Source organism: Anser brachyrhynchus (assembly GCF_964034855.1).
Source record: "Anser brachyrhynchus genome assembly, chromosome: 4".
Classification (NCBI taxonomy): Eukaryota; Metazoa; Chordata; class Aves; order Anseriformes; family Anatidae; genus Anser; species Anser brachyrhynchus.
In genome coordinates this window covers 11,439,169-11,452,467 of record NC_137698.1, presented here as the reverse complement: position 1 = coordinate 11,452,467, position 13,299 = coordinate 11,439,169, and the positions used below count along the sequence as shown (strand labels likewise).

At 37.4% G+C, this 13,299-nt stretch overlaps 1 protein-coding gene across 8 annotated transcripts in view; it reads right to left on the bottom strand.

The window, feature by feature from the left end:
• Positions 1 to 13,299, bottom strand: part of SNCA (synuclein alpha) — a 69,568-nt gene that overhangs the window by 46,908 nt on the left and 9,361 nt on the right. For 6 of the 8 annotated variants that reach the window (XR_013950008.1, XR_013950009.1, XR_013950010.1 and 3 more), the window contains exon 4: positions 7,986 to 8,131. Coding sequence is in view for 5 of the 8 variants with exons in the window: in XM_080588921.1 (XP_080445047.1) it covers positions 7,986 to 8,131 (146 nt within the window). In the remaining 3 variants the exon portion in view is untranslated. Of the gene's footprint in view, positions 1 to 20; positions 7,049 to 7,093; positions 7,555 to 7,985; positions 8,132 to 13,299 lie in introns of those variants that run through there. The other 2 variants (XM_080588923.1, XM_080588924.1) reach the window with 2 other exon arrangements.

The window sequence follows — 13,299 nt, the reverse complement described above, 5'->3', positions numbered from 1 at the left end:
CTGTAGATAGATTTAGAAATGTTCATTACATATGAAAAATTCATTTTGCAGAATGCATTCATCCTTCTATTAGCTAGCAAAGAGTTTTTAGGATCGGGGTGAGGAGGGTAGTTTTTTTCTCTAGGGTCAAAGCTAAATCTGCAGTTGAGCAATTGCTAGAAAAGAAAGATCAGTATGAAGCCACCCAAAAGCTCCACAATCTAAATTCCTCTGCAGATAATTAGGAATACTTTATAGCCAGAAGGCAGCAGGTAGACTGGGAACATCAGTCTGCACTAAAATGTTATCCCACAGCAGGAAGCCAGGAAAACCCATGAGACCTTTACATTAAACTGATAGTTGCTTCTGAATTAATGAAGAGCAATAAACTCCAGGACATCTAGCTAATACCACACAAGTTATCCTGCTCTGCGACTCAGACAACTCCTGATCTGTTTGAGTCACATATGTCAATACATGAAAATGATGGAAATGCTTTAACACGGAGAACAGTCTGCCTTTAAACACTGCTCTTTTGCCCTCTGAGGAAAAACACTGACGATGAGCCCCACAACAGGAAAGGCATTTTCTCAGCTAACCAGGGAGGCTAGGAACAGGTCACAATTCAAAATCCTCCCAGCACTTCACCACTCTGGTCAACAAACACTAAAACTCTAGCACTCCTAACTGGAGTCAGGCATCATCTGTTTTTCCAAAGTTTTTGTTATTTTCCTGTGCATATTCATCTCTATATTCCCCAGCCTCATAAATATTTCAAAAAGTGTTTCAATGTCTCAATGTTCAAATAGAGATTTGACTGTGTTCATAAAGCAGATTCAAAATCTTAACATTGTCTACCTGGAAGTGCCTTATATTTTAGAATAAATTAAAGTTTCCTGCGTTACTTGTTTCAGATATATGGATTAGATTTTCAGAAGTGTTTTGTTATACAATATACTGCTGGTAACTCTGAGACTTGAAGGGTTTAATCCCCTGTACAAAAGGCCCAGCCAGAATCAGTCCAGCTCTACTGTAATCAAAGACAGATCTCAGTTCACTTGGCAATCACATTTACTTCGTGAATTTGAAGAAAAAACTAACAAATGGTTTCTCTTAAGAGGGGTTTTCAGTGATTCAGCTTATGAATAATGTGGATCCCCTAATGGGGATTAATCTCTTCCCTTGTTCTTCCACTCTCAGTCCATCTACATACATTAAAAAAGGAAACAACACTAATTCTTGATAAATACCCTCTCGGTTTTGCAGCATTTGTTCATACATTATGCACAGATAAAGAAATAAAATGGTAAGGGAAGAAGCAACCCTATCTCAAACTACATGCTCTTTGTTATAATTTAAATAGAAATTTGAGAGCAAGTATTGTCTGATGGATGCTCAGTTGTGACTACATAAGCAGGCCTGCTTCTATATGTCATCTATCACATTTTGGTTTCCCCAAAGACAACACTGTCTGGTAGTTTTTCTACTGCAAATCACCGATGAAAGCTTTCCAAAAGCACAGTCTACTGCTACAATTGCTTCCACAGGCAAAGCATGAGTGTCACCATCAGAACCACAGCTGGGCCATTTCTGAACAACCAAAAATTCCACCCTGTACATTGCACCACAAGGCAGAACTGGCATTGCTTGGTTCAAGTTCAGAGGGTGTCCTGATTTCAGCTGGGATAAAGTTCTTCCTAGCAGCTGGTATGGTGCTGTGTTTTGGATTTAGGATGAGAATAATGCTGATAACACACTGATGTTTTAGTTGTTTCAGAGCAGTGCTTACACTAAACCAAGGACTTTTCAGCTTCTCACACTGTTCTGACAGTGAGGAGGCTGGGGGTGTAGCAGGAGCTGGGAGGGGACAGAACCAGGTCAGATGACCCCAACTGGCCAAAGGGATATTCCATACCATATGGAATCACGATGAATGATAAAATGTGGGGGGGAGTTAGTGGGAGGGAAAAGGAGCGGAGGGGAGGACAGGGAAGTTGCTTCTGCTCAGGGACAGGCAGGGCATTCAGCGGGTGATAAGCAACTGCATTATTCATCAATTATTTTGTATACTTTTATCATTATTGCTATTATTATTATTTCCCTTTCTTTTTTTTTTGTCCTATTAAGCTGTCTTTATCTCAACCCATGAGTTTTACCTTTTTCCTCCAATTCTCTGCCCCATCCCATGGCAGGGCAGGGAGAGGAGTGAGCAAATGGCTGTGTGGTGCTTAGCTGCATGCCAGCTTGAACCACAGCAGAGGGTTAGACTTCTGGCTGCTTGTCAGGCTCAACAGGGATCTAGATTACATATACTTAATCACAAACGCGCCCATTCTCTGATGTAGCCTTATATTAGAGCCAGAAATGGCAAGAAGTAATGGAGTGAAGTAGTTAAAGAAAGCAATTAGACAATACTGCATCCTCTTAGACTACTTGCTCTACGGTGTCTGTAGAAAAGCACCAGGTCTGGAAGTTAATAGGATATAAGTTATTTCTGCATTTGGCAATCTGAGATCTCACTACAGTTTCTTTCCTTAATTTATGACTTTATGTTTTAGCCATAATAAGCTCCAGGGGAAAGGAATAAACCTGCTCATTACAACAAGAGGACAGCAGCTTAAGTTTCATGTATCTCACGCTTACTGTCCTGCTGTTTGTTGGGGTCTAATAGTGTTTAGGGACATCAGCTGTTTAAAAGCATGAAATGTAATGGAAAGGTGGTAAAAACAAACAAACAAACGAAAACCCTCCGTAATTCCATTTCTGAACGAGGGAATTCTATATCTATGCTCACTAGTTTTTCCTTTGTGTTTCCGAGCTAAACTTTTTCAGACTAAATGACTCACGTACAGACTGGTAGCAAGATATGGAACAGTGATCTTTCAATAAGACAAGCATTCTGCAGTGTACACTGCATGTAAAGGTGGTCAGAACCCTAGGAGATACTTACATTCTATCAAAATGCAGATTTTAAAACCAAATTTTACAATGATTAGACCTATTTCTGGAATGTTACTCACAAAAAAAGTACATTAAAAATCAATTTTAACAGTTCCAAGCTTTTTACAAGTGTCATGTCAGTATTAACTCACAGAAGGAATTATGCACATTATATTTCAAAAGTTATAAATAGACAAAATGAGAAAATATCTGTTTGAACTTCCCAAGATAACTACTAAAATGCTTTTGGGTATTTCAGTATAAGACAATGTATAGAAGGACTTCTCCCCAGTTTGATACCAGCACAAGTGATAGATGCCCAGAGCCTGGACATGGTCATGGGTCAGCAGGAGAGCACCTGAAGAGCAGCACACAGGAATTCCAGCCACTATAACCAGTAAGTGAACTTCAGCAGGGGCCCAACTTAAATGTCTCTATGCTAATGCACCTAGCATGGTGAATAAACAAGAGGAGGTAGAGGTGTGCACACCTGCAAGGCTACGAACTCATTGGCGTTACAGAGACGTGGTGGGATGACTCCCACGACTGGAGTGTTGGAGTGGAAGGATACGTGCTCCTTAGGAAGGACAAGCAGGGGAGATGAAGAAGGGGCATTGCTCTTCTTCAATGATCAGCTGGAGCAATCTGCTCACTCTTCCCTGCAAGCTTGGCAAATAAACCAATGAGCTATATCACCTGCTCTCTAACTATACTTTGTTTATATGATAACTATTATATTATCTGCTACTGTAATTTTGTTTTCACAAGTATAATTCAGAATGTAATATGTTAAATTAAAAGACACTTTATAAAAAGAAAAAGGATTTAGGGCATACAGATACCAAGCAAGATCTTTAGGATGAGGCCTGTTACTGTTTGCCTTAAATTTTCTGTGTTACACATCTTACCATCTAAATCTGCATTGTTCTCCAAGTAACTTGAGGTTTGAGCTTGACTGTTTTTTTTTGGTGGTGGTTGTTTTTTGTTTGTTCGTATGTTTGTTTGTTTTGGTGCTATAGTAAATAAAATTATTTGTCATAGAAATCAGTGAACTTACAAACAGATTTATTTCCAAAACGTTAGAGAACCAAAACATGGAATGACATGAATTTTGTGAGGTTAAGAACTTCCATTATTTAATTACCCCTTTTAAAGTAAAAAACTTTGTAATCCATATTTTGTTTTCTATACTATAGCTAATCACTAGCTAGTACCCCTTCACATTAACTGGATCCATACATCCATGTTGAGCTGAAAATAGAGCACTCAAAGGATTTTACAGTTTTCTTGACTTAGGAAAAAGCATGTTTGTTTCTACAGCAAACGTAATCATTATTAATCTTCCATTTTTCTTTGACTTTTACATGATGATTTAGAAGCATACTCACACTACACAGAAATAAATGATGCACAGGCACAGAATAAATGTAAAAATATAAAACACATCTTGTATCTGTATACTGCAGTATTTCTTTTTATTGTCTTCTCCTAACAGAAAGGAGGAAGCACGAAAAGGAGAAGTTCGTTTCTGATTCCAGGAGGAGTTAAAATGATTACAAATAAAAGTATTATTGCTGGTAGACTTTAAAATTAGGCTTGAATTTACAACTACTTTATAAGAGTTAATATGCTTTTAATAGATTCTGTGCTAAAAGCTAGTACAAGCTAGAAATAAAATCTGAGTTGATGCAGGCTGGCAAAGCATGAAAAAGTTTAGAATTCTAAATAATCTTAAGAATTGTTTTGCCATTTATTAAAACACTACTTGTAGTGCGTTAGCCCTTTTAATGCTAATGCAAGCCTACTAACTGCAACCATACTGTGTTAAGTAGTGAGTTTCTGCCAACGTGTAAACCCCCTGGAGCAGTTCTCTGAATGGCACTATGAAGTCATCCCTGTCACTCACTAGTCTCAGCTGTCATGTTGGCTGACAGCATGGTGTGACAGCAGCCCTCCAGGCTGGCCTCGGCTGGATGACTATGCCTGCTCGTCATGGTCCACGTGCTGTGCAAAATGCCACACAGCCAGTATTAAAAGCTATAGGAGCCAACCTCATACAAATGTCTCTAGAAAGCATTTTACCAAAAATTTGCTCAGTATTTCCTTTGCACAAATACCATTTTATCCACAGGTAAATACTGTGACCGTTTTCAATGAGTTCAAAGTCAAAACCAGAGTTCCATCATGGCACAAGGAAAATGCCAGTCGCAATGCAAGATTACGGGCTTTCACACTCGCAAACAAATCACTAGTGGAAAATGCCAGCAACGACTGTTAGTTTATATGGGCTTCCAGACACATTGGGAAACAGCTGATCATATTTAATTCACAGTCCCTGACCCTGTAATTGAAGGCCTCCAGTTGCACGGAGGCTGAGTTTATCAGCCTTCTGAGTTCACAGTATAATTCAGGTTGGAAGAGGCCTCAGGAAATCATTGTTTCTCCAACTGAACCTTAGAATTTGGACCTGATTTTGCAGGCCCACATGAACTGGAAGAAATAATTCATCAGAAATTTAGAATCCAACTAAAACAGATTACTAGCTCATGCCTTTTAGTCGTCTGTGGAGATAAATAATAATAAAATAAAGATCAGCCTGTAATGACGTTTCTATCCACTTTTGACGGATAATTTGCATTTTCCTGTCAAATCTCGTGACTTGCACTGTGTGAGCAAATGTTCTTCTTGCATGTGGGATACACAGTCATTTGCTTTAGGACAAACTCAAATAGATGTCCATAGGAAGAACAATCTGTAAAAGGCACTGGCTAACCACACTCAAGCTCAAGGAATGAATTTGCAAGTCATAGTTGCATATTCCCAGTTCAGAGTAGACTAGGGATAACACAGCCTTAAGAGACATTATGTTATAGAGATATATAAACAAAGTTACATTAAGATTCACATTGTATGCTTCTTTTGTACCTTCTCTTATTTCAAGAAACCCCATCCTCTTTCCTCAAAGGGACCCACTTCCAGTGTGGATATAATCAGTGAAACAAAACCATCCCATATGCGTGACTGGTATTCTGAATGCCTACAACTGGTCCCCACCCAAACATCACTATACTTGAAAAACCAAATCAAAATGAATCTTATGTATCTCTGAACTGCACATGAATGCAAAAAATACTAGGTTTTATAATACCTTTACATGATTGAGTTTAGATGTCAATGTTTTTGAAATGGCTGTTCATCCCTTGCAAAAACAGTAAGACAGAAATGCAGAGTAGTCTCTTAAGAGCCATAGGTACTAATCAGCTAGGTGGCCATACTGCACACATGACTGAGAATCTCAGTCTAAAAATACCAGCATCAAAAATCAAATGTATGGTTTAGTGTATCTAAAGAACAAAACATGGGCTCAAAATAATGATGCTGTTTATAGAACTATAAAATAATATGTATGCACATTATGGATGTTCTTTAATTTCACAGATGTGATTTTATTCTGTTATAACCATCACGACTCATATTTAAGCATTACAATATACATAAGAGAACTAAACGAAAGTCTGTCGAGATTTGTATCATGTTTTATAAGACACTATAAGTATATACTAATATTAACATGAAAAAATCTTAGTTATGGTCAATACTAAAGTAGGCAATCGCATATTAAAACAATGATGATTCTTATGACACCCCACTAAAGGATTCAAAGAGCTATCAACAGAAAAGAATATTCTTGACATAAAACTACTGAAGGGCTATTGGTGAACATTAGATTACACTACTCTGGTCATTCCATACTCATGTGTCCCCTGGCATGTTCATTAGATACTCAAATCTATAAATCTTCAAAATAGCTTTTACAAAGGACTGTGAGCACATCAAAAGCAAGATTTTCTTTATATCTGAACAAAAAGAGACTAAAAGCACACCCCTCCCCTGAAAACTCCTTTGAAAAAGAACAAAACCATCGTATTTTCAAGACCAATCTACTGCAGCAGAGTGAATGCCTACCGCAATGTAATACCACTTTCTTCATCTGACTTAAGCACCAATAGATTTGTAAGATAGACAGAAATACAACAGATAAGGATAAAGAAGAGCATTTAAGGATTCAATTTTAACAGCACTTCTGGACTCTAAGTGGAAAAAAGATGCGCCATAGAACTTCTTCATTCTAAATCAATATGACACCCATATTTCTGTGCAAATACTAGTATTCTTCATAACCCCAGTTTGCTATTATGAACACACAAATGTTCATACATAAAACAGTATGAAAGGAGATGTTTGTCTCTTCTGAGTTATTTTTGTCTCCAAACACAAATATACATGTTTTGGGAAGTATAATTCCCACCAGCTATAAGGGGCCACTTTTCATCTAGTGTAAGTGGAAGAATATGACTGCAGTAGATCAACAATAAAATGTGAATCTTGGTATTGAGCAAATATATAATGTTCACCTCTGTGCTGAAATAAAAATACCTACAGTTTTTTTTGTTTGTTTGTTTGTTTTTTAATATGATAAGCTAGAGCAAATTTAATCTGATGAGTTCAGGATGGTTTGGAGGCATTCTTGAGTTCATGTCATTATAATCGTGGAAAATAGGGACTCTCCAGCTACATCTTGACCTAAGATGCAATGTATCAGTGAACTGGTACATGACCCCTTCTGCTTTTCATCTGCAGAGGATACAAATTGTGCTGTTAAACTTGAGATTCAGCTGTTTGACCTCTCAGCTCTAGCAGGTTCCTTTTCAGTCCTGAGTTATTTGGAAAAACAGTTATCTTCCCATTCAACTGAACAGCAGCAGTACAACTGCTGGGCCCTACTAGAAGCTACTGAGTTCAGAATCATCATTAGATCACACTTCAAATATATGAAGGTTTTAAAGTTAGATGCCCAATCCTCCTCAAGTTCCCAAATCCTGTGGGTCATTCAAAATACAAGCTACAAAATGCAGATATTTTCTTTGCTGTTTGTTTAGCCTAACACAAACCATCCTCTATTCATACTATCTACATATGCAAAAGGAATCACTCCATCTGCCCCTTGGTTCAGAAGCCACCCATCATTTACTTCATCATTTGGAAAAAAGCGTAAACAAACCAACCTGTTTAGCCAACTGATCCTTCTTCACCAAGCCAGTGGCTGCAGCAATGTTCCCTGCGCCTTCCACTGTCTTCTGGGCCACTGCCGTCACTCCTGTCACCACAGCTCCCCCAACATTAGATACTTGCTCTTTGGTCTTCTCAGCCACTGAGGAGAAGCAGAAGATGGAAAACCACATTACAGCTCTGGGAATTTTAAGTTACTGACGTTTTCAGAGAGTCATATTTATGACTGACAGCTCATTGTCATGAAAAACCATTGGGCCATTACACTTTGTGTACCCCAAGTGGATCTTCAGAAATGAGACTCAATCTGATCATACTGGAGCAGCACAGGTAAAAATAAGCTTCATCTGTGGCTCAATTTCTTTCATGTGAAAGACATTCAACATATGCATTCACGTCTAGCCGTACTTTAGGGAAGAAAAGTCATTACTTAAGGGCCCTGATTATGCCTCACTGTGCAATGTATAATAATCACATTCAATATAGTACAGTTTGGAAATGCATTCCAATTAGTCCATCAAGCACACTTGCTGCATGTTACAGGGCATGGAAGACGATGTTTTTTACTTTGGACACAAAAGCTATTGATTATTCTTTTTACTTTTTTTTTTTTTAATATAAGCTTGATTAATAAGCAGAGCTACTATTACTTGACCAAAGAATTTCTAATACAACATCTTATCTGATTTTCTGAGATTTCTGCCCAACAGCTGATGTTTCCATCCATAACATACTAATCTACAAAAAGATTGAATGCCAAAAATGCCAAAGCAAACCGGATTAATAGCTTACTTCAAAGCCCCAGGGAAACAACAACTCATTTAGCCTACATATACATCAGTGGTTGCCTTTCTACCTTTCAGAGTATTACTGAATTCTTTCTGCTCATTCATTCCCAAGTGTTCTTCCCTGACAGAAGCTTGTGCTATAATGAAACCACTCTAAGAATAAAGAGAACAGATGACTTCATGCCTTCAAGTTACAGGGCCAGATTTTCAGGGAAAAAGGAAAAAACAAAAACCCCACAAACAAACAAACAAACAAAAAAAAAACTAATTTACTTATCTAAACAAGGGACTGTTCTTAAAAAAACATCCAGAATATAGCTTTGTAATTCCAACTAATCTTGTATATTCCTCCAAACAAAATTCCATCTGAGCTATAAATTGTATTTATAGTCCTGAAACGTGGCAGTGAGAAGAAGGGACCTAATGCAAAATCCAGAGAGCATAATTTCTGAAATGAAACAGTATGGCTTGATAGCAAAAGAATAGAGGAATTGCTTGGACATATTTAAAAAAATATATAAATAAAGCAAATCTATGAGGAGTTGTTCTGGAGAGCAGAGAAGGTAAGTGAAGAGAGATTTGGGTTCACTGTAGTGATGCTCTGAGATATAATGTAAAGACACTCTGAGAAATGCTAGTGAAGTTGCCCTAGAAATCTAATCCATTTAAATAAATGCTTTTAAAGTTGCTGTGTTAACTGTCTTTTAGGATACTTATAAAGACCTACTTGTCTTTTTTTTCATAGGACTAAGAGTTTGCCAGTTCTGGTGATCTTATGATGCTCTAGGGTGTTGATATCATGTGAAACCTGAGGTGCAATAACACATTTTGTTACATGAAGAAAAATGATTCAAGAGGCTAGACACAGTCAGATGCGAACTAGAACCACAGATCCAAATAAATGTGTGTTCACACTTGTTCAATTAATCCTTTCTTACTATTTGAGCTCTAAGGTCCTGCTAGTTTTGCTATTTTTGAATAGTTTCTGGTGTAAAACCCTTGGCTGGTAAGGGGACTGACACACCTCAAAGTGCTGAACAGCTAAATATGCTTTTCAGTTAGTGACTTTCCAAACACAGGAATGCTAGACTGAGGATTTCCTTGTTTTAAGGTATGACCCGATTGCACCAGGTTTAGTTGCATCAAGACACTAAAATGAGGACTCCTAGCTGTGATTCACAGGAATACAGAGAACATGCTATTTGTCAGGTTGCCCTTTCTCAGAACTTCTGTAGAGGAAGAAGTATTGCTTTTTGGTCTTACGAGGTGTTAGCTTGTGTATCTGACTTGCCTATCTAATTAACATGTCTACTGGCCTTTGACTGTAATAATTCATCCATTTTCTTTGACTGTGCATAATTCATCCATCTTGCTCATCTCCCAAGGATAAACAGCTAAAAATGTACAGTTTCAAAGATGGAATATTTACAGGGCATGTCCTGATAGTCAAAGAAAAGCACTGGTTTGTGGTAAGCTCAAGGTGAAAAAGCCATCTAACTCAGTACTTCAAGCAGATGTCAGTTTCCTGAAGTGAAATGAAGACATGGTCTCAACAGTTAAGAACCGTAGTCAATCTTTTTCTTAATTCTTTTATCTGATCATTCTTGTGTTTTTTTTTTTTTGTTTTGTGTGTTTGCTTGTTTTCCTTAGTATTCTTAGTCATTGGTATTCCAGTTGCATTTGTTTTAACTTTACCAGGTGTCTTATAGTGAATGTATAAATTAAAGAACCCACAACATACTTATGGCTTCTTTGTAAATGAATTCTTCAAGTACCTAAGGCAATCTGATCATCTAAAATAAATATTCAAAAGTGTATTTAGTGCAGTCAGAATAATGTTATTAATCCAAAGAAAGCATGTAGTTTTCATCTACTTCTATTGCTCAAAATAGAAAGCAAAGTTCTCATTTTGAAATATTCCAAAAGTTTCATGTTAAAAGCTTGTATTACCCAGTTATATATGATAAGTAGGGACAAAGAAACCTTAAACGCCAATAATTTTTGCAGTATGCTATAGTCAGTATTAGAACTTCTATTTCAATGTTAGCCTTGGCATGGCCTTAGTACACCATTCCAGATCACTTACTCCACAGGTGGACACAAGTAATCGGGCTATAGCACAGTCAAGCTTTACAGAAGCTGATTTACTGTTTCTCAGCACTGTGATGCAAAGCAGACATCAACTTTACAAAGACTTAATGGCTTAAGATCATTAAACAACCTAGTATTTAGATTAATTAGTTGGTATTAACTCCCTGCATTCTGAACTGATTTGTTTGTGTGCACTAAATGCTTTTCCCTTGATACTACTTAGTGTAATCAATAAAACACATAAGACTGGAAAACTATTTTGTTTTTCCTTCTCTTGTTATTAGGGTTACAGAGCTGAAGGCTTAAAAAGTTGGAGCTTATTTACAGAATCACTCTGGTAATAGAACTTTGATAATGTTTTTGCATTCCTCAGAAATAGGAACGTAGAGTTTCTCCTGCTAGTATTAGTGCCTTTGCAGATCTGTGCTATGTGTATAGTTTTCTGGATTTATCTTAATGACTCTGATTTCTGAAAGACAGTATCTTACTATCTGCCCTCTATCCATTTTGAATTTTCATTCAACAGCTAAACTCCTTTCAACCAGTTTAATGGGCCAGAATTATTGAGGTTGTGGCACAATAAACATTATTCTCAAGCTTTGGGTATTTCACTTTGAGTCACCCTTTTCCTAAAGTGGAAGAGGAGCTTTTTGCCTAAAATGAAATTTGCTTAAAATTCTCAGTAACATTGTTACTATTCATAGTTGCAGCACAGAACAGATATGTTCTCCTTATGTTTTGTTTTGTAGTCTGTTTTATATCTTGCAGAACAAAATTTAACATCTTTTCAAAAATTTTGTTCTCCTACCTAAGATTTCCTGTCTTGCTGCACGTATTACAGCAGATCAAGATGGAAGGAAAGAACTTCCTCAGTATGCTAGCCTGCTACAGAAACCCACCTCTTCAGCAAGTTTCACACGTGTAAATGCCCTTGACTTTTATTCTAACACAAAGCCCAGCTTAGTCAACATCACCTCTATTAACTTGCTTGCTAGTGCTATCCACTGCTGTTCCCACATCTGTGATAATATGGGATATATATGCCTCAAATCTCATTCTACTGCAATCATCTACTGGTTACAGTAATGATCCCTCTGAGTATTTCTCTTAATTGAGGTTTACCATTATGAGATTTCAAACCTCGTAAAAAGAGCACAGATCTGTTTAGCCTGCGGCTAAGTTCTGAGGGCCTGTGAGGGATGTTCTGATCAGTTTCGTTACTAAAAATACTATTGGTTTATTTCTCAACTGATTATGCGCATTGTGATATTTTGTACTGCCAAGTTAAGTCCAACTACAGTTGTTTATCCTTGGTATTGGCCTGTGTGAGCACAGATGAATGACCCACTGGTTGTACCCAAATCAAAAGAAAGAAGAAATCCTTTTCTAATCCCACTCTCATTTGTTTTCTATTTTCTTACGGGAAAAACACCTTCAGTTTCTTGACCAAGCATCTTCTTCACATCTCTAGATGTCCCATAATCTATAGCAGAATATTTCACATTAGACTCTGTGCACTGTGGTCAGCTCAGGTTTTCCTGCATTCTGTATAGATATAAGACTTCCATTAATTTTGCCACCCACTTATCACTCCAAATTATTGGTTAGTTGTTTCAGTTCATATCTAAAATGAACCCTGCAAATCAATTTGAAATGCAAATTTACTCTTTTTCAGTGTAGAAATACCAATGAACATATATGCCCAGCATTAATTTCAAAGTTTGAAAGTGTTGTTGCTACTGAGAAATTATGCAGTTCCAAAAAAATGTATAAAAAAAATAAATGAAACCTTCATAACTGTGACAAATTCAAATTAGTTTATCAAAATTCTGAAATGTGTTTCTTTCCTGTAAGCTATTTCCCTCTTTTCTTCCCACCCAACCAGTTCCAGGGAGACATACTGATGAGTCACAAGAATCTTTTAGGAATGGAAGGAGCGATGGGGCATGTCCATACTGTCATTGTAGCATAACTTTATCTGAAACCACATTATTTGTAGATCTCAATCAAGGATGAAGAACCTCTAAGAATACCAATGATACTCAGGTATTAAGTTCATGTGGAATTCTCTGCTGCCACGGATACAGTCATAGTATAGTTATACTATACTATAGTTATACTTAGCTGTACTAGAGGCAGCCAGCTTAATGGTAGCTTGGGTACACTCATGCAGGCTGCAGATAACAGCAGTGATTACACTGCAGAGCTGTTAATGACTGCGGAGGTGAAACTCCATTTTGCATCACTGTTTCACTGTGGATAGTCAAAAAGACTTAGGCATGGACAAGCTGCTGACACTGCTGTTTGCCTTAACTGCAAACACTCCCAGTGATTTTTCCTTTCTACCCAGCTCTTACAATGCCGACTGTATAGAGGAGGTTCCTTCCACAATATTTTCCCTCCTTCATGTATTGCAGTAGTTCCTGTCTGT